Below are 21,337 nucleotides of genomic sequence, written 5' to 3' on the forward strand. Positions count from 1 at the left end.
GCAACTACGAAGCGGGCGGATGCGCCGGCACGCAAGCGCAGTCCTCGCCACGGCTCCCGGAAGCGCAGAAGAGGCCTACGAGTGAGCTCAGAGCCGCGAGAGCAGGCGTGAAGCAGCTCAGTGGGCTACGGGCGTCAGGCCCGCACGCAACCGCCCCCTTCGGGCTGCGTCCGCCTGCCGACTGCTTCTTTCTCCCGCCTTCCGCTCTATGTCCTTCCGGGGCCACGCAGAAAGTGCCGCCGCTTCGACCAGTCAGAGCCCCCGGGCCGCGGTCGTCTTACGTCTGAAGGCGAGTGGTGCCGGCGGCCGCTCTAGTCCCCGCCTCCGCTCAGGCCGGTCGTTCGGGGCTTCTCAATGGTTTTCCCGGCGGCCCTTGCGTCGACGTCCAGGAGACTTCCGGAGCTTGGTGACGTCACGAGCGAGCTTTTCTACCCAAACAGGCGGCGGGGCCCAGGCTCGAGGGCAGTGAGCAGTGACAATTGCTAGGCGGAGATGGTGCAGGGAAGAGAGACCTAAGAAAGGATCAGGACTGGCGGGTATGTGCTCATCTACTCCCACTTTCCGGCTTTTGCCGCCTTGGGAAAAGTGGGCGGAGAGGTTGGGCCAAGCTCTGCACGCGGGGTGGGGCCTGGGCGGGAGGCGGTGCCTCACGTGCTGCCCGCCTGGGATGGAAAGGCCGGTCCTGACGTGAGCCTGCTGCTGCCTGCTGCTCCTGGCTTGCCGGCTGGCCGTCATTTTACCTAAGTGTTTGCTTAAGAAGGAACAAATGTTTGTTTTAGTTATCTGTCTTCAAGGATTATTGGGTGCCTATATGCCTGTGTGTGAACATTCCCTCCTCTGATGTCTTTCTGAGCACCATATTGGCTTATCTAACTGCTTTGTCCAGGGCCATCTGAAATTTCACTCTCCCGGCCTAATTCTCTTTCAGTCTTATTTCAGTAAATGACGTCATCGATCGGCTGCTTAATCCAAAAGTTTAGGAAGTCTTTCTTAGTTCTTTTCCCTCACTTTTTACATAACAATTATTTGTAAACCCTGCGTGCTCTGCTTTCAACACAAATCCAGAATCAGATCGTGTTACTGCTTTGTTTAAAAGACGCCTATGAAGGCCGGGCGCGGTAGCTAACGCCTGTAATCCCAACACTTTGGAAGGCCGAGGCGGGCGGATCTCTTGAGCCCAGGAGTTTAAGACCCACCTGGGCAAAGAGGCGAACCCCGTCTTTACAAAAAAAAAAAAAAAAAAAATAGCCGGCCCTAGTGTTTAGCGTCTGTAGTCCCAGTTACTCAGGGGGAGAGTAGGGGGCCGAAGTGGGAGGATCCCTTGAACCCAAGAGGTCCAGAATGAAGTAAGTCGTGATTGCACCACTTGGGTCTCAAGCCTGGGTGGCAAAGTGAGACCCTGTCTTAAAAAAACAAAAGTGTTCTACGACTTTCCATTGCACACTCCATACTATGGCCTATGGGGTTCTACTTCTCCTCACCGTGCTCCAACCACTCTTTCTGTTCTTCCAATAAGTCAAGCTTGTTCTCATTTTAGGAACTTATACTATTTCTTTTACCTGAAGGTCTCTGGTTCTAAATCTGCGTGACTGGCTCTTGGTCACTTAGGTCTCAGCTCAATTATCAGGTCCTTAGTGAGGCCTTCTTTGGTTACCCAATCGCTGTTTTATTTCATTCAACGAATATTGTATTTATTAGCATTTAGCACCTCCTAGGTGCCAGGCAGAGTTCTGAATGCTGAGGATGTAGAGATGAACAAAGGAAAACCCCTGCCCTCTTGGCGCTAACTTTCTAATGACCCATTCAGGAATAGCCACAAATAGTGCCATTATAGGTAATGAACAATGGGAGAGTAGTAGATAAGATCAAAGAGGTAGGGGGAAGGTGCTCTGTAAGGACTTTGGACATTATCCAAGTAAATTGAGAAGTCATTGGAGTATGATTTTTTTTTTTTTTTTGGAGACAGGGTCTCACCCTGTTGCCCAGGCTGGAGTGTGCAGTGGCATAGTCTTGGCTCATTGTAACCTCTGCCTCCTGGGTTCAAACAATTCTCATGCCTCAGCCACCCAAGTAGCTGGAATTACAGACATGCACCACCACACCAGGCTAATTTGTGTATATTTAGTAGAAATGGGGTTTCACCATGTTGGCCAGGCTGATCTCGAACTCCTGGCCTCAAGTGACCCCCCCACCCACCGGCCTCCCAAAGTGCTGGGATTACAGGCATGAGCCACTGTGCAGGGCCAATCTGACTTATTTTTTAATAGTTACCTCTCTGGCTCCCATAGGAGGAAGATAGTTTGGCTATTGCAATAATTCAAGCTACAAATGATGGTAGCTTGAACTAAGGTGGTAGTAAAGATGGTGGTGCAAAGTGATCTGATTGGATTGTACTTCAAAAGCAAAGGTGACCCGGCACGGTGGCTCACGCCTGCAATCCCAGCACTTCAAGAGGCCGAGGTGGGTGGATCACAAGGTCACAAGATTGATACCATCCTGGCCAATATAGTGAAACCCCATCTCTACTAAAATAAATACAAAAATTAGCTGGGCATGGTGGCATGCACCTGTAGTCCGAGCTACTCGGGAGCTGAGGCAGGCAGAAAAATCGCTTGAACCCGGGAGGTGGAGGTTGCAGTGAGCCGAGATCATGCCACTGCACTCCAGCCTGGGGACAGAATGAGACTCCTTCTCAAAGAAAAAAAAAAGCAAAGCTGATAGAATTTTCTGAACAAGTAAATGATAGTGTGAGAAAATAAGGAGTAGGCAAATATTTATAGAAGTAGGGAAAATTATATGATGAATCCCCATGTACTCATCATCAACTTCAGTAATTCTTAACTCATGGGTAGTCTGGTTTCATCGATATTACCTCCTTTCTCCTAATTATTTTGAGGCAAATACAGTTTTAAGTCCTTGGAAGTAGATAAGATCACCTATGGGGTAAGTATAGATAGAGCCTGCACAGTGGCTATAATCCCAGCACTTTGGGAGGCTGAAGGGGGCGGGTCACTTGAGGCCAGGAGTTTGAGACCAGTGTGGCCAACATGGTGAAACCCCGTCTCTACTAAAAATACACAAATTAGCCTGATGTGGTAGTGCATGTCTGTAATTCCAGCTTCTTGGGTGGCTGAGGCACAAGAATTGCCTGAACCCAGGAGGCAGAGGTTACAGTGAGCCAAGACTGTGCCACTGCACACTCCAGCCTAGGCAACAGAGCTCGATCCTGTCTCAAAAAAAAAAAAAATCATACTCCATTTAGAGGTTGGGGTGATAAGGAAGATCCAGCAAAGGAAACTGAGAAGCAGGGGCCCTTATCCCTAGCTGGTATTTTCTTTTTTTGAGACGGAGTTTCGCTCGTTACCCAGGCTGGAGTGCAATGGTGTGATCTCGGCTCACCGCAACCTCCGCCTCCTGGGTTCAGGCAATTCTCCTGCCTCAGCCTCCTGAGTAGCTGGGATTACAGGCACACGCCACCATGCCTAGCTAATTTTTTGTATTAGTAGAGATGGGGTTTCACCATGTTGACCAGAATGGTCTCGATCTCTTGACCTCGTGATCCACCCGCCTCGGCCTCCCAAAGTGCTGGGATTACAGGCTTGAGCCACCGCACCCGGCCCCCTAGCTGGTATTTTCATGTTTTTTTCTTATTTACTTACTTAATGTCTCTCTTTACCAGAATGTAAGCTCCAGGAGTGCAGGGATGTCAACTGTTTCATTTATAGCCGCATTCCCAGGACTATTCCACATGCCCGGCACATAGCAGAGGTGCTGCAAATAACAGTTCACTGTACAAAAATCAAAATACGGTGAGACTAAAAAGAGATGTCGAGTATGGGGAGATCATTTTGGGGTGGTGGAAAAGGTACCCCACACTCAGGTGTGGAGACCTTGAGTCAGGAAAGAACATGGCTCATTTGTGGAACTGGGCATGGTCCAGTGTGGCCAGAGTAGGAAATGTGATGGGGAATGGGGAGCATAGTCAGAGATGAGCCTAGAGTATAGGGAAACTAAGTTTTTCAGGTCTTCAAAGGAAGCAGTGGCACGGGGGTAGCAGACAAGACATAAGTGAAAGGTGACACTTGAGCTCAGTCTTGATATACATAGTAAGCATATGGGGAGGGAAAGAGGAGAGATGAAAAAGTAAGGGAAGCAAAGCAGCTGAAAGCATAAATATTGGTAGAGACCACTTTAACCATCAGGTCATATAGAGGGAGATTGGGAAAGATGCGGGAGGTGGGATCAGATTGGATAGTAACACCTTTCGACCATGTTACCTCCCAAATGCAATGCCCTTATAGGTAAATAAGTTCTCTGTTTCTAGAACAATGCCCAGAACCTAGAAGACCCTCCATAAATATTTGCTGAATGAATTTTAATTTGGAAATGATATACACACTTTCTCTACCTTTACAATAAAACAGCTTTGAGCATGGAGGAAGTGTGTTGAATGAGATTCTTCTACTTATTTTTCTTCTTCCTGGAAGGCCTACAGATTTGTATAGAGACAGAAATGTACTCTTTTCAGTGGAACTTTATATGAAAGACATTTTCATGAGAAAGGAAAGAGATGCTAAAGAAGGTAGTATTTCTTCACCCAGTCTCTTTCACTTTCAAATACAAGTAGAATTTGGGTTTAATAAATCTGTATTACCTTGCCTTACCCCTATAACAAAGCTCATTTTGAGTTCCATGAAAGCACCACTTAGCTGATTCAAATGCATTTTATGTGGTGCAAGTGACATCTTAGTTTATGAATCCAAGAAGCAAAGGTCCCTTATAGGAAAGTTGGTGGTGCGTCTGTGTGTGTCTGTGTGTGTTTAGTCTCCGTCAATCCCATCCAGCATTTTTAAGCAGCAGGTGTTCCCTGACTCATAAACTGCTCCTCGTTTGCCTTCACCTGGTGGAGGTACCCAATAGGCAGAGTTGTGAATCGGTCAAGTTCTTCACCAGTGTCTCACACCTTCCTTTTTCTCATTCTTAGTGGCGCACTTTTTCTGCTCCCTCTTGTGGAGTTTAGGACCTCTCTGCATATTACTATTTTCAGAACCAAGAGTGTCTGCCTCAGTATTGCCTCCTTCAACATTATCCTCAAGATACCAGCTTTGCCAGTTCACTAGTAACATGAAATGACCATTTGTTATGCTTTGGGGCAGGAATTTGGATAGAGCACGACAGGGATACCTTGTCTCTGCTCTCAGCTCAGAGGCCAGTCTGAAATCTGAAGGGTCTGGTGGTTGATGCTAGCTGTCAACTAGAAGCCTCTCTTCCCCTCCACCTGGTTTTCTGGGTGTGGTCTTTGCATGTGTTGGATTGGCTTACTCACAGCACAGTGGTTGGTCTTCTCAGAGTGAACATCTCAGAATGAGAGCCAGTGCTAGCGTATCCTTTTGAGGACCCAACCTCAGTCATACAGCATTGCTTCCATCACACTTTATTTTTGGGAGCAGTTAACAAACCTGCCTAGGCTTAGGGAAATGGATTAGAAATACTGCTGGAGCCATTTTTGGAAAATATAATCTGTCACAGCTAAATTTTAAAGAAATTTTTAATGTTAAATTTAAAGTACAGCATTAAATTAAAATATTACCATTCATTGAACCCTAGTATGTGCCAGACACTATATTATTTCTTTGCAGTTCACAGTACAGTACTGCAGTATAGATACTGCCATGCCCAATTTCCACATGAGAGATTTAGAACTCAGAAACCTTAAGTAGCTTGCCCACGTTCACATGCTTGGCAAACTACTGCACCACAAACCAAAGCCTATGCTTTTTCTCAGTGTGCCTCTTAGTGCTTGTCACCTGTAACCTTTGCTTTACAAAAGAACCAATGCAGTATGATGGTTGTAGTGTGTCCATTTTGACGAGATTTAGCCACAATAGCGATTTTGACCTTTCTTCTGGCTCATTACAGTGGGGCTCTCTTGGTAACTGTTTCTTCTAAAGAAGGAAATTTGCACAGCTCTGAAATTAGGGGGCAAAAAGAAGAAAGTGTTTATAACTGAAGGTACTGGCACACAGCTTGATTGATTTGGGTTGTTTCTGATGCTTTTCTGGTATTATTTACCCTAATGTCTGCCTGGCTTACTCCCTAATTCAGGTTTTTGCCTGAATGCTATTACCGCAGAAAGGCTTTTCCTATTCTCTGTGTTCAAAGGGCTCCTCCATCACTGCCTCCCTACCCTGCTGATTATTCTTCATAACCTTTTCACCATCTGATTTTAAAAATAAAAAAATCAGTTTATCCACTTGTTTACTTCACCCCACTGGAATGTAAACTCTAAGCAGGCAGAAACTTTTTCTCTTTTGTTTACTGCTATATGCCCAGTGCGTAGAATAGTGCTTGACTTAGAGTCGTTGTTAAGTAAATACTATCGATTTAGTAAGTGATGAATGGATAGCTTGGGCTACTTTGCCCATGCTGATTTGCATGATTGATTAGCTTCATATTCAAGAAGTAATCAAAGACTAGCATGGCTGTTTCTTTCTTATTTATATTCTAGGAGGTATTTAACTGAAAGGAATCTCTGCCTCACTGTGCAACCAAACCAGATGCCTTCCTCCACTTCACCAGACCAACGAGATGACCTGGAGACCTGCATTTTAAGATTTTCTAACCTGGATTTAAAAGATGCAAGTCTTATCAATCCCAGCAGCAGCCTCAAAGCAGAGTTAGATAGCAGTACGAAGAAAAAATACTCGTTTGCAAAGAAAAAGGTAGAATGCCTATGAATGTTTCATGATCATGTATGTATGGTTAATGCACATACATTTGGAAGTAGCTTATCAAGGTTGCTCTCCAGCTCAACGTAAGGTCTGGTCAGGGACATTAACCAGTGATGTTATGATGCTGAGAGTTATTTAACCTCCTTAATATAAAGCCTAGTCTTAATTTCTCTAATAGTCTCTTCTAAAGCTTACTAATAAGAGAAGTGTTACTCCTCAGAGAATTGTATAGCATAGTGGGACATAAAACTGGAAACCCCTATGGGAAGATAATATAAGGAATCTCACTGAGACTTCTATTGGCCGTAAACTTAAGGTTATTTAACAGTGTTTGTATTTGTAATCTAATTGCAGGCCTTTGCTCTTTTTGTCAAAACCAAAGAAGTTCCAGCAGAAAGGAGTTTTGAATGTAAAGAAAAATTGTGGAAATGCTGTCAGCAACTATTCACAGACCGAACCAGCATCCATAGACATGTGGCAACACAACATGCAGATGAAGTTTATCACCAGACAGCTTCTATTTTAAAGCAACTGGCTGTGACATTGAACACCTCAAAGACTCTTTCGTCTGCAGATGAAAAGAACCCTCTAAAAGAGTGCCTTCCACATAGCCATGAAGTGTCTGCTTGGCTCCCTGATATAAGCTGCTTTAACCCTGATGAGCTGATAAGGTAAGATTTTCATTCTGTATTTTGGTTTGATTTAAAGTATTTTTCCAACCACAATGAGATACTACAATTCACCCATTAAAATGGCCAAAGTGAGAAAGACTAACTCTGTCAAATGTAAATGAGGATGTGGAACAACTGGAACACCCAGTCACTGCTGGAGGGAATGTAATATGGCACAACTACTTTGGAAAAGTGTTTGGCAGTTTCTTAAACATGCATTGTCCCTGTGGCCCATGCCTGGGTATAATACCAACAGCAATAAAAACATGTCCACAGAAGGCCTTGTACAAGAATGCTCATAGCAGTTGTATTCATAGTAACAAAAAACTGGAAACAACTATAATTATCCATCAACAAGAGAATGAATAAACTGGTATGGTCACATAAGAATACTGCATGACAATAAAATGCTATAAACTGCTAATATGCAAGAACATATATGGGTAAATGAGAAAATCCTTATGCTGAGTGAAAATAGCCAGACATGGGCCACGTGTGGTGGCTCATGCCTGTAATCCCAGCACTTTGGGAGGCCAAGGCAGGCAAATCACGAGGTCAGGAGTTCAAGACCAGCCTGGCCAACATGGTAAAACCCTGTCTCTACAAAAAATACAAAAAATTAGCTGGGAGTAGAGGTAGGCGCCTGTAATCCCAGCTACTCGGGAGGCTGAGGCAGGAGAATCGTTTGAACCTGGGAGACGGAGGTTGCAGTGAGCCGAGATCATACCACTGCACTCCAGCCCCGGGGCTGGGGTAAGAAAAAGAAAATTGTAATATATATTTATTATTCTTTCAGTGGAAGTGGCTTATCATAAAGATCTTCACCCTTGTCACCCTTACATTGAGTAGGCTGAGGAGGAAGAGATTTTGGTCTTGTTGCCTCGTGAGTGCTAGAGGCAGAAAAAGATCTGCAAATAAGTGGACTTACACAGTTCAAACCCATGTTGCTCATGGGTCACCTGTAGTCCAAATTTGATAAATTTTTGTCATTACTACTCAGTGCCACATTCCCTTTGCTTATTGGAAAGCAGAAAGTTAGAAAGCAAATTGAAGTAGGAGTCACACTTGAGCTATTCACTAAAATTTTCCATACCTTCATTTCCTCACCTCTAAAATTGGAGTAACAATCCCTGCCTTGCCTTCCTCCCAGTACTGCAGAATGGATTGTATAGGATGGTGATAGAATGAGCACTTGTGAACTACAGTGTGCTACACAGATATGGCCATTCCATTTCATTATGTCCCCACACTTCAGGGAATTTACTTACTGGTTAGAGAAACAAAGAAAAAGACACACGAGACGGATTAGCAGATGATACAAAACAGGTTATATAATTACCAGTTGAACTGTATGGTACAGAGACTAATTTGTTAAAGGAGCTTAGAGAAAGGAAAATAGGATCTGAAATAGGCAAGAAGGTTTCATGGAGGAGACTAGGCCCTGAAATATGATGAGGCTGTTGATGAGGGACTCAGACTCCAGAGCTGGAGAGGACTTTAATTGTCCTGTACAGTAGCATTCCCTAAAATATGTTCTGTGGAACAGTAGTTTTAGAGGCTGCTAACAAGATATTGAAAAAAGGAGTATGAAAGACAAATTTGGGAAGCACTCAATCAAACTGTTGTTACTGCAAGACTTCTCAGAGCCTTTAATAGATTAAGAGGCTTTTGCTGTGATTCTTAAGGAGAGAGATGCTGTCTACAGGGTTTTCAAACGTGACTTTATAGAGCAGCTTTATAACACACTTTGGAAAATATAATTTATTTCCATTCTCTGATTTTACAGATGAGGAAACTAAGGCCCAGAAGTGATGAAAAGACCTGCCCAGGTTTCACAGCTAGTTAGTATAAGACAGCACAGTGCAGTAGAGGAAGAGCATAGATTCTGATGTCAGAAGACTGGCGTTCAGGTCCTTGCTATCACTTTCTGGCCATCTCATTTGGGAGGAATTGGCCTCAGTATATTCAGCTGTAAAATGGGGATAATAATAACCTGCATCATAGAAAGAGGGTTAAAAGAAAAAATGGAAGTGATCCTGAAATACCGTAGGGGGAAAAAATTAAAAAAAAGTTTAAAAATTAAATAAATATAAGAAAAAATGGAAGTGAAACTTTTTTATATGATGATTCATACAGATCCTTCCTTATGTGGGAGGATAAGCCAGAATGGAACCAAATTTCTAACTTTTCTATGAATTGGAGTTACTAATACCTGTCTCTTGGATATGACCATTAAATGAGGGATCAAAGTAAACTCACTTTTTGTAAAGTAAGTTTGGTACAGATACTGTCTTCTGTACAGCAAATATAAAAGGAAATTGCTTTTCATTTCAGGAGGAGAACAATAATCAGAGCAAAGGCAGGCATGAGTGTCTTCATCTTAGCCTTCCCTCAGACTGCCTGGGTGTGCTTTATGAATTGTGACTTCTTTATGCCAGTGACTCAAATGCTCTTTGCCTCGGATTTTCATTTTATAGTGGCCAGGGCAGTGAAGAAGGGGAGGTGCTCCTTTATTACTGCTACCATGACCTGGAGGATCCCCATTGGATCTGTGCCTGGCAGACAGCTCTGTGTCAGCACCTGCACCTCACAGGCAAGGTAACACCTACTCCTATACTCCCTCCTTGACTGGGTTCATCTTGCCTGCCGACCTTGGATTGCAAATGCTGTGCTCATTATAAAAAAGATTCAAGAGGCTGAGGCAGGAGAATTGCCTGAACCCAGGAGGCGGAGGTTGCGGTGAGCCGAGATCGCGCCATTGCACTCCAGCCTGGGTAACAAGAGCGAAACTCCGTCTCAAAAAAAAAAAAAAAAAAAAAAAAAGATTCACTGTTGAGTTTTTAGAAATTAGGGAAATTCTTTTGGGAATTTAAGTAGAATATTAGCTATTAACATGGTATTTTTTTAAGAATATTTACTGGCATAAACCAGGAGTCAGCAAACTTTTTCTTGAAGACCCAGATAGTAGATATTTTAGGCTTTGCACAAAAAACTATTCAATATTGTTATGCCATGTGCGTAACTATAGATAATATGTGAAAGAATTGTATGGCTCTGGTTGACTAAAACTATATGGAAAACAAGGATAATTTGCTGTTCCCTGGTAAAGGGAAATATTCATGATATATTAACTGGAAAAACATTTTATAGTACATAGAGGTGTGATTCCAAGTTGCTTCTTAATTTTCCTAGAATGTGCCAGGGTCGTTTACCAGCTCAGGGTATTGACATTTGCTGTTTCCTTCCTCTCTAGAGTGCTCATCCCCTGCACTTTCACATGGCACATACCCCACTTCAGATCTCTGCTCACATTATTGTCTCCTTAGAGCTCTAGTCTGAAGTAGTCCTCTCCGGATCTCATCACATTCTATCCCTTTCTGCTTTTCAAAGAATTTATTGCTACCTGAAAGTGTAATCTTCATTTATAACCTTCATGAGGACAGGAACTTTGGTCTTAATTAATTGATATATTCTCAGTACTAGAACAGAGCTTAGCATATAGCAGATCCTCAGAAGATATTTGGAGAATATAGAATGAAGGAATGAATGCATGTTCATGCCAAAATCAGAAGTGTGTGTATTAAGATGGAAGGTTGTGTATACCAAAATATTAGTAAAATTGTCTAGGCATGTAGGGTTATTGATGGTTTTTATTTTTTTGGTTTTATTTTTCTAAAATATTCTCTGATTACATTTCACACATCCATATGGTCTGTGTCTTTTATGTTAACTTTCAAAGTTTTAAATTATATACCACTACCAATGAGTTGTCATTGGCTTGTGCCATGAATCTTGTTTTATATCCATACCCTAAAGAATTGATCAAGTGAGGCATCAACCCAAGTGTCTTCTCTGGACCCTGAAAAGGGCAGCCATTAAACATTTTTGAATTATAAAGTACTGGTAGATATTGGTGTTATATGACTAGAACAATATAGGACCTTGGATTAAATCATCTGCTTTTCCAGAAAGTGCCATGATGCCACATGTGCTGCGCTTGCTAGCACTTTTCTTTGGAGAGCCATCTTTAAACTCATCCACAGGATTTTGTAGTACCAAAACAACCAACTCTGCAGGGCACCCAGAGCATTGTCTCTTAAGGCAGGGCCTTGCCCCAGTCTCTAATGTCCCCTAACCAGGGGAGCATTTCAAAGAGAATCAAGGTTTGAGATACCAAAGAGCCCCAGATATGGATGCACATTCATTTATTCAGCAAATATGTATTCAGGGCCTACTATGTGGCAGGCACTGTTCTGGGGGATATACCAGTGAGCAAAACAGACACATACCCATGCAGAACTTGTATTCTAATGGATGGGTTTGCAGTGGTGGGCTGTCCTCCAAACACCATGCAGAGATACATGCTCACATATACTCTTTGCTCTCAGATGTGCTCTGTGCTTTAGGATTTGGATAGTATCTCCTCAGCAGTTCTTTCCATTTCTGGTGCTCTTTAGTTCCCTATTTATCCACATAAAGAAATAAGGGTTCAGAGAAGTCAATTAACTTTCTCACAGCTACATGCAAGTTAGTGGCAGAGCTTAATCTTGATCCTAGATCTGCTGACCTCTGTAGAGGACTCTGTTATGCTACCTGGATTTAGATTAAGCTCAGAATTCACTTTTTTGGCTGTTGGACCATCGTACCTCCATAGGAAATAGGGCTTTCCAGGAGTTTTATTCACATTCTCTTGTTCAGCACACATGAAACAAAATAGTTCATCTGATCTGTATTTTAGAAAAATACAGATATCCAGCTGGGTGCAATGGCTCATTCCTGTAATCCCAGCACTTTGGGAGACCAAGGTGGGTAGATCACTTGAGGCCAGGAGTTCAAGACCAGCCTGGCCAACATGATGAAACTCTGTCTCTATTGAAAATACAAAAATTAGCCGGGTTTGGTGGTGCATTCCTGTAATCCCAGCTACTCGGGAGTCTGAGCTAGGAGAATCGCTTGAACCTAGGAGGTGGAGGTTGCAGTGAGCTGTGCCACTGTACTCCAGCCTGAGCAACAGAGCAAGACTCTGTCTTAAAAAACAAACAGGTATCCATCTCACACCAGTCAGAATGGTATTATTGAAAAGTCAAACAATAACAGATGCTGGTGAGGTTATGGAGAAAATGAATTGCTTATATACTGTAGGTAGGAGTATAAATTAGCTCAACCATTGTGGAAGACAATGTGGTGGTTCCTCAAAGACCTAAAGATAGAAATACCATTCAACCCAGTAATCCCATTACTGGGTATGTAACCAAAAGAATATAAATTGTTCTATTATAAAGACATATGCACGCATATGTTCATTGCAGCACTGTTTGCAGTAGCAAAGACATGGAATCAACCTAAATGCCCATCAGTGATAAACTGGATAAAGAAAATGTGGTACTGGATAAAGAAAATGTGGGAATACTATACAGCTATAAAAAAGAACAAAATCATGTCCTTTGCAGAGACATGGATGGAGCTGGAGGCCATTACCCTTAGCAAATTAACGCAGGAACAGAAAACCAAATACTGCATATTTTCACTTATAAGTGGGAGCTAAATGATGAGAACACATGGGCACATAGAAGGGAACAACAAACACTGGGGCCTTTTGGAGGGTAGAGGATGGGAGGAGAGATAGGATCAGGAAACATAACTAAGGGGTACTAAGCTTAATGCCCGGGTACGAAAATAATCTTCACAACAAACCTCCATGACACAGTTTTACCTACAGAGCAAACCTGCACTTGTACCCCTGAACTTAAAAGTTTAAAATAAAAAAACACAGATATCTTTGTCCAATAGCACTTTGGTGTCTTCAGCAGCATCTCTGCTTTTCCTGTTAAACTCATTGACACGCATGAGCCTATTGTTCTTCCTTAGAAAGATAACTAAGCTAAGAACAGTCTGTGTTCTCTTTCTTACTGTCTTGTCTCAGATTCGAATTGCTACAGAAGGAATCAATGGGACAGTTGGTGGAAGCAAACTGGCTACCGGACTCTATGTGGAAGTCATGCTTTCCTTCCCATTGTTTAAGGATGATCTGTGTAAAGATGATTTTAAGGTAAGAGAAAATGAAAATAAAATGTATCTAGAGCCATCAGCTTCTGCCTCAGTGCATGTTATTGAAGAGGAGTTCAAAGTAGAGAAATAAGCAGTGCCAAGTAAATACCCTTTCCCCTTTATTTTTTGTGTGTTTTTTGGAGTTTGGGTGGGGGGTTGTTTTGTTATGTTTTTTGACAGAGTCTCGCTGTGTCACCTGGGCTGGAGTGCAGTGGCATGATCACAGCTCACTGTAGCCTCGACCTCCCTGGACTCAGGCCTATGTAGCTAGGACCATAGGCACGCACCACCATGTCTGGCTAATTTTTAAATTTTTTGTACAGATGGGGTCTCACTATGTTGTCCAGGCTGGTCTTGAACTCTTGGGTTCAAGCAGTTCTCCTGTCTCAATCTCCCATAGTGCTGAGATTACAGATGTGAGATTACTGGTTCCCTTTAAATATGCTTTTCCCTTTAGGTTATGAGACAGTGCAATAGAAGGAGCATGCTTGTCCCCATTCTTCCATTGAGTCACCATGTGATCTTGGACCAGCTAATGCCCTCTCTAGACCTCAGTATCCCTTCTTATAAAATAAGGATGTTATAGCTCATGCAATCTAGGACTCTAATAGACTTGGACGGATTAGCTCACTTGAGAGACCACCAGGCTGGTCAGCATATCACAGTGTTTTTAGTAAATCTGGAATAGTATGATTAACACTTCACACCACATGGGGGAATAAAGCTGTTGCTCTCCCACGTGGGCTACATTGTTTGAGTGACTTTATACTTAGTTATAAGTGATAAGGTAATGGGAAGTGCCTTGCTAGTGTTCATACTGGCAGTGATAGGGAAAGAACGAAAGCTGGGCATAATCACACGTTAGAATTGCTTGACGGTGTTTCCGTTGTATAATTAAATGATTTACCTAAAGAAACACCTTTTCACCTTAACATTCCTTCACATGGCAGGTATGCAATAAGTATTTATTAATGTTGAATTATCTAGAACATTCTGGGCCCTAACCAGAAGTTTTTTAAGGCTTCAACTATCGTTATTACAAAATAGACCATTATTCTTATATTGGCACTTGTCTTATACCTGGGGATGGGACAGGAAGACTGTATTCTGTTTTGTTTTTCATTGGCTAGACCAGCAAAGGAGGAGCTCACTGTTTTCCAGAATTGCGTGTTGGTGTATTTGAAGAAATCGTGCCCATGGGCATCAGCCCCAATAAGATCTCCTACAAGAAGCCTGGTATGCTTGCTTTTAGAAGATTGTGCTTTAATTCACAGGGACAAAGCTTAATAGACAAATAAGAAAGCTGGGCACTGTGATCAGCAGGAGTCATGAGTTCTCTCTAAAGCAGCTGTGGGGTGGCTAAGGCTTGGGTGCAACCAGTGCTTAGACTGTTCCTCTGTGGTGCTGTGGTAATTGAAGACTCACCTCTTAGAGTGACGTATCTTATTCTTCTTCTTGGTGATGGTTTAGCAAGTAGTTGTTTTCTCTTTCCAAAGACAGCAGTTTGGGAAGAGTGTAATTATTAACTTATAAACAGTTCATCAGCAGAATAGAGCACATAGGCCTTTTGCTACAGGAAGCAAGTTGCTTTCAACACTAAAGAAGTTTTCACTGTGCTCTAGAATGTTCTTTCCCCATCTTCTCCATGGTAAATGATTGAAAGACATTTGTTTGGCACGTTTTTGGGGGGTTTTATTGTACTTTTTACTATGAAAAATTTTAAACATTAAAAATAGTAGAGAAAATAGTATAGTGAAGTTCTGTGTACCTATCATGCAGCTTTAGCAGTTAACCGATTCATGGCCAGCTCTCACCTATACCCCATCCTTTCTCCCATCTTGGATTATTTTTTGAAGGGAATCCCAATGTCAGCCCATTTCATTTGTAAATATTTTTAGTAGATACTGCTAAAAGATAAAAATTTGTTCAAAAAGATGTAAAACTATATCACATCTTAAAACATTTTAACTAATTCCTTAATATGTTATCAAATATCTAGTTAGTCTACAACCATAAGTCAGGTACTAATCCAGATTCCTTGGCCTGGCTCTGGGCCCTCATCTGTCCTTGGTGTGGAGCAGTTTCATTGATTGTTGGGGTTCCTCTCTAAGACGAATGAGGCTCCTTTGGTGCTGTAAAGCTTTATCGTGAGTGGTGGGTAACTGAGTCACCAGAGCCCCTGGCCATGATGAGGCATGGCTACCTCACAATGCAGATTCACCAAAAGTTCCTTGCAATCTACTGGGATGTCTGGACTCCCAAAGATAGGGGAATACTTCTATCCTAAAGAGTTACAAGGCAAAGAGCCCCAGGAGACTGAAGTTCTCTTTTTTTAGTCCCTTTGTATATATATTTTTGAGACAGGGTCTTGCACTATTGCCCAGGCTGGAGAACAGTTATGTGATCATAGCTCACTGTAGCCTTAATCTCCTGGGCTCAAGGAATCCTCTTGCCTCAGCCTCCAAAGTAGCTGAGATTGTAGGCACACACCACCATGGCCAGCTAATTTTTAAATTTTTTTTGTGGAGACATAGTCTCGTTATGTTGCCCAGGCTTCTTCTTATATTTTTTAAAAATTTATTTATTATACTTTAAGTTCTGGGGTACATGTGCAGATCGTGTAGGTTTGTTACATAGGTATACACAAGCCATGGTGGTGGTTTGCTGCATCCATCACCCCATCATCTACATTAGGTATTTCCCCTAATGCTATCCCTCCCCAATCCCCCCACCCCCTGCTATTCCTCCCCTAGCTCCCCACCCCCCAGGCTTTCTTGTCTTTTTCTCTCCTTTACTTTCTTTCTCATATGTCATTTCTGTGTCTCCTCTTGCCCTTTTCTCTTTTACTCATGCACACACACTTAAGACACATTCTTCTTGCCCTTTTGCATTAAAAAGGTATATATTCCAACATTTTTCCATAACTTTATGCTCACACCTGCCTGTGTCAGGGTTCTTAGCCTTCAACGTGGGTTTGACCTTGATATAGAACAGTTTACAAAGCCTATAGTCAGCCACATACATGCCCAGCTCCTCCATGTACAGTGACAATAGAACAGCAGCCGTTTCCTGACCTACTAGTGACCATACAATGGACCAGCAAATTCACATGGCAATTTAGATCTCAGTTACCTGGTTTTTATCACTAGGGTTAGGCCAAGTATGAGGATGCACAATTCTTTGCCTAGTCATTTCTAAACCACCAGGTCTCCATAGCCGTCATTTTAGGAGGATGGCGATTGAGGATATCTGGAATTACTAAATTATTTCATCATGATCATCAAATAGTGTTCTTTTCAGACAGCTGTAATCATGAATTTGGGTAGAAAGAAACTAAGCAACATGTAAGTGAGGCTGGGCCAGTTGTGATTGGGTTTTGGGTTTTGTTTTTTTTTTTGTCTTTGTTTTAACATAATTTTTTGGTTTGGTTTTAGGAGTCCATTTATCCCCAGGTGAATTTCATAAAGAAGTAGCAAAGTTTTTATCTCAGGCAAATCAAGAACAAAGTGATACTATCATTCTTGATTGCAGAAACTTCTATGAAAGCAAAATAGTAAGTAAGAGCCAGAATTAAGTTCTCTGAATTGATACATCTCACCATTCCCACAGTGTGGTATATTTCCCAAGGGGACCTTGTGTGTGCCTACCTGTGGCCACATGGATCTCCTCCCAGTACTAGCAGCTTCAGAGAAATGCAAGCCCTTAAACTCAGAATCTGATGACAGAGTCTAAGAAAATATGAATTAAAGACATCTTGGCACATAATATACTTTTTGACTCCCATGAGCCTGCCTTTGACATGGATCAAGGATCTTGCAAAGTTGCCTTTGGGCAGCCTCTCTAGTTACCCTGAGGACCCTGGGAAGGTGACCCACAGCCCACCGGCCTTGGTTTGAAATTCAAGAGTTTGAAATTCTTGAAGTTGAAAGGTCAAGAGTGGGGATGAGATTAGCAACTAGCAGGGGCTTCTTTGCCAAAGTGGGGTTTGTTGGGCACAAAAAGAACCTTGTTCCTACCAAGTATGTTTTTCTGATAATTTTCCTTTTGCTGCTCCTATGTCACAGGGACGATTTCAAGGCTGCTTAGCACCAGACATCAGGAAATTCAGTTACTTCCCTAGCTATGTTGACAAAAATCTAGAACTTTTCAGAGAGAAGAGGGTGCTGATGTACTGCACTGGGGGCATCCGCTGTGAGCGGGGTTCAGCCTACCTCAAAGCCAAGGTGAGCCACCACCCCAGGCCACTGTGAGCATGGCGGTGAAGGAGGCGGCTCCATCAGCAGCCTGTGTGGAGCTGTCCACTGCCTCCAGTACCTCCCCACCCCAGGCAGCCGAAGCATGCATTCACCCCTTCTATGGCTCCAGCATGGATTTCATAAGTACAAAATCTGAGGGTCTTTAATCTAAAGATGTGAAAAACACTTAACAGTCTTAGAGACTCATCAGATGTAAAAGGGAGAGATTAGTTAACATCTCCCATTTCCTAATCCTTTTGCTTGGTCCTGAGAAGAGCAAATTCAGTAACATTACATGTCCCAACAGGTGTCTTCCTATATTTAGGGGGCAGCAGAAATAGTTGGGCTTCCCAGGATCTAAAGGGTGAAGGCCCTGCCTGCTGTCATCACCCATCCCCCTAGGAGGCAAGATCTGTCCAGTTGGTGCCTTACTTAACCCCTTGGTCAGCAATTCCTCAGTGTCCCGCAGGGCGAGCCAGTAGCCCCTGACTGATGGCAGCGGCCATGAGTCCTCCATGTCAGCACTCCTCGCCGTGCGCCGCTCCTCCGTGGAGCATCTTAACAGGTCTCTGCTTGGCTCTTCAGATTTCCTGTTTTTCCACACCTAGGGAGTGTGCAAGGAGGTGTTCCAACTCAAGGGTGGCATCCACAAGTACCTGGAAGAGTTTCCAGATGGCTTTTACAAAGGGAAGTTGTTTGTTTTTGATGAACGCTATGCTTTGTCCTACAACAATGATGTGGTGTCAGGTAGGTCAGCACAAGCTCAGAGCCCAAACTGAAATGAAGCATATTACCAGTTCACCATTTTGGAAAAATGACACAGGGAAAACAGGCCTGTGCTCATTACTGAGCACTGAATAAGCTGGGAAAATAAGTACATTGTGCCACCATTTTCCCAGCAGTGGAGCAGAGAGAACCCTAGCCCAGGAATCAGGAGGCCTGTGTCGGGATCCTGGCTTCACCATTGCTAGCTGGACAAGCCCTTTAACATGGGGATCATCTCACCTGCCCTGCCTGCCTGCCTGTCTAACTGCCAAGAGCTGGACTACTGGGCTAATTCAGAGCTCTTAACCTGGAATTGGTACATAGATTTTAAGGGTTATGCAAATTTGGATGGGAAAATAATTCTATCCTTTGTTTTCAATAACTCCTTGCTAAAATGAAGCATTTCCTTCAGTTATGAATGTAGGCAACAAAACCAGTTTATTAACGTACCTGTGACTTTGTCTTCAGTAGGATTCACAATACTTTCGTATGTTACCGTTGCCTCAGATATCTCAAAATAGTATTTATATCATTGCTTCAAAATGGAAATAGCTTATTAGACCCAGCACTAAGAATTGATACATAATGTGTTAATAAATGACACATCTTACTATATATATATATATATATCAGGTTTTGAAAAATACTTTGATATTTTGTATTTGTATATAGTTGGTTTCCTTTGGAAACTTACATATTTTATGCATTTAAAAATATTTTTCTAGGTCAGGCAGAGAGGCTCATGACTGTAATCCCAGCACTTTGGGAGGCTAAGATGGGAGGATCACTTGAGCCCTGGAGTTTGAGACCAGCCTGGGCAACATAGTGAGACCCCATGTCTACAAAAAAATTTTTTAATTACCTAAACATTTATTTTCACTTTAGTGGTTTTGTAATCTCTTACTGATCACTACTTCAGATCTGTTTTGGAGCTAAAGAGGTAGAAAGAGTAGATTTGATTTTACAGGGGTTATATTGGCTGGACTCGATGGGTACCTGCATGTGAGTGTGAAGGAGAAAGAGAAGGCTCAAAGGTAGCTTAGATAAGCAAGATAAGGAAAGATGAGGAAGAATGATGTTATCAATGGTAACAGGAGGTCATCAGGGAAAAACAGGTGGAGAAGAAGATGGTGTGAATTTTAGGAAGCAGATGGTCAAGTGTCCTAGTAACTGCAGGAGAGATGCAGTCCTGGGGGAGAGGGATGTGGACTGCAGATGTTCATTGTAGGCGGGTTATCGCCTGAATTTAGGTGTGTTATCCCCACAGGAAAAGAGAATGATCAAAGGGGAAAAGATCACTTAACAAGGGGGTTTGGGAGGTGGTTGGCCAGCTTTGGAATAGCTGGTGAGAGAGAGAAACTTTCATTACCATCTAGTCACCACCTGTTCTCTAGATGGGAAAAAGAAAAAAAGGAAATACTGGAAGCAGACAGTTCCCCGAAGTAATCTCCCAAAGAATAAGCCAGGTGGTTTGGGTGGTGGTTGGTGGTTGTTGCTAGAAGACAGAAGACTTACTATTTGGAAACCTTCCCCAGATATATTAGATTCTGGTCGGCTAAGGAGAGGAATGCCTGTCTACATGTGAGTGAATGCATGTGTTTATAATAAGGGCTTTCCTTCTTCCCCAGAATGTTCGTACTGTGGAGCCCGGTGGGACCAGTATAAACTCTGCTCTACTCCCCAGTGCCGCCAGCTCATTTTGACTTGCCCTGCCTGTCAAGGACAAGGATTCACAGCCTGTTGTGTCACATGTCAAGACAAAGGGAGCAGTAAGGCTTCAGGCCCTACACAAGACAGCTTTAAAGAGGAATGCGAGTGCACAGCCCGACGGCCACGTATACCTATGGAACTCTCGCAGTATGTGCGACAGCCTGTGAGCCCAGAGCCAGGGCCTGATGCTGCTGTGGATGGGCCACGGCTTGTGTGAGCAGCACCTTTGGCATTTTTCCAGGCCCTTGATAAAAGTAGGTTTGGGGTGACCGTATACAGAAAGAATGGCAAGGCTGCAGAAACAGAAATCAGGAACTTCAGTGCTGGCCACTGTTACCATGGCAGCTGTCTACACTTCACAGTGGGAGGGGAGGAGTCACATTTTCTACCACTTACCTGAGACATTCTGATACGGATGATGCCAGAGCACAGAAAAAAGGTGAGCTGCGTGGGATCCCAAAGCTGCTGAGGGATAGAGCCTGTGCCTGGTGGCCACAGCATGCCCTTTTTCTGCCATGCAGCGGAGCTGTTAGTCATTGCCCTTGTCAGCAGACCTTCTACCCCGGTGGCAAATGTGAAAGCTGTGGCCCTGGGAGTGACCTCCTAAAACAAGCCACTTAGGTAATCTGCCATCTTCCCCTTAACCTCTTTCTCCTCTGACAGCCTGAGGACCTCTGCAAGCTGTGGCATTGGGCTCACCTCCTGCTTTTGTAGATATAACCATTCTTTTGTATACATGGAGGATGTTATAAGAACACCCGAGTATGCCAAAACTCTTGCATACTCAAGTTCCACAGTGGGTCCTGCAGAACCCGCGTATCTGACAAATCAGCCCTCCATGTACGCAGGTTTCGCATCCTGTCAGTCAGTACTGTATAATTTCAACCATGCAGTTCAAACCCGTATTGTTCAAGGGTCAACTGTACAGTTTATTGGCACAGCCACACCCATTCCTTTACATATGATCTACGGCAGAATTGAGTAGTTGCAACAGAGACTATGTGGCCTGTGAAATCTGAAATATTTACTGTCTGGCCTTTTACAGAAAAGTTTGCCAGCCCCTGGTGTAGACCAACAGCTTATCTGATAGAGGTAGAGGTGGCCTTAAAGATGTGGCCTTCTTCATTTTTTTTGGTTTGGTTTCTATGAGAGATTTCCTCTAATAGCTCTGCTTTCG

The 21,337-nt window shown here is 43.1% G+C and overlaps 1 protein-coding gene across 1 annotated transcript; it reads left to right on the forward strand.

The window, feature by feature from the left end:
- Positions 1–306: 306 nt before the first annotated feature.
- Positions 307–21,031, forward strand: TSTD2 (thiosulfate sulfurtransferase like domain containing 2). The gene is made up of 10 exons (XM_012475744.3): positions 307–536; positions 6,509–6,722; positions 7,086–7,402; positions 9,880–10,000; positions 13,326–13,451; positions 14,581–14,686; positions 16,885–17,003; positions 17,515–17,673; positions 18,294–18,432; positions 20,079–21,031. The coding sequence occupies exons 2-10, from the start codon at positions 6,558–6,560 to the stop codon at positions 20,375–20,377; spliced, it is 1,551 nt and encodes a 516-aa protein (XP_012331167.2). The 5' UTR covers positions 307–536; positions 6,509–6,557; the 3' UTR covers positions 20,378–21,031.
- Positions 21,032–21,337: the final 306 nt, after the last annotated feature.

The sequence above is a fragment of the Aotus nancymaae genome, unplaced genomic scaffold, assembly GCF_030222135.1.
Source record: "Aotus nancymaae isolate 86718 unplaced genomic scaffold, 86718_ANA_hifiasm-v0.15.2.pri h1tg000003l, whole genome shotgun sequence".
In the NCBI taxonomy this organism is placed as follows: Eukaryota; Metazoa; Chordata; class Mammalia; order Primates; family Aotidae; genus Aotus; species Aotus nancymaae.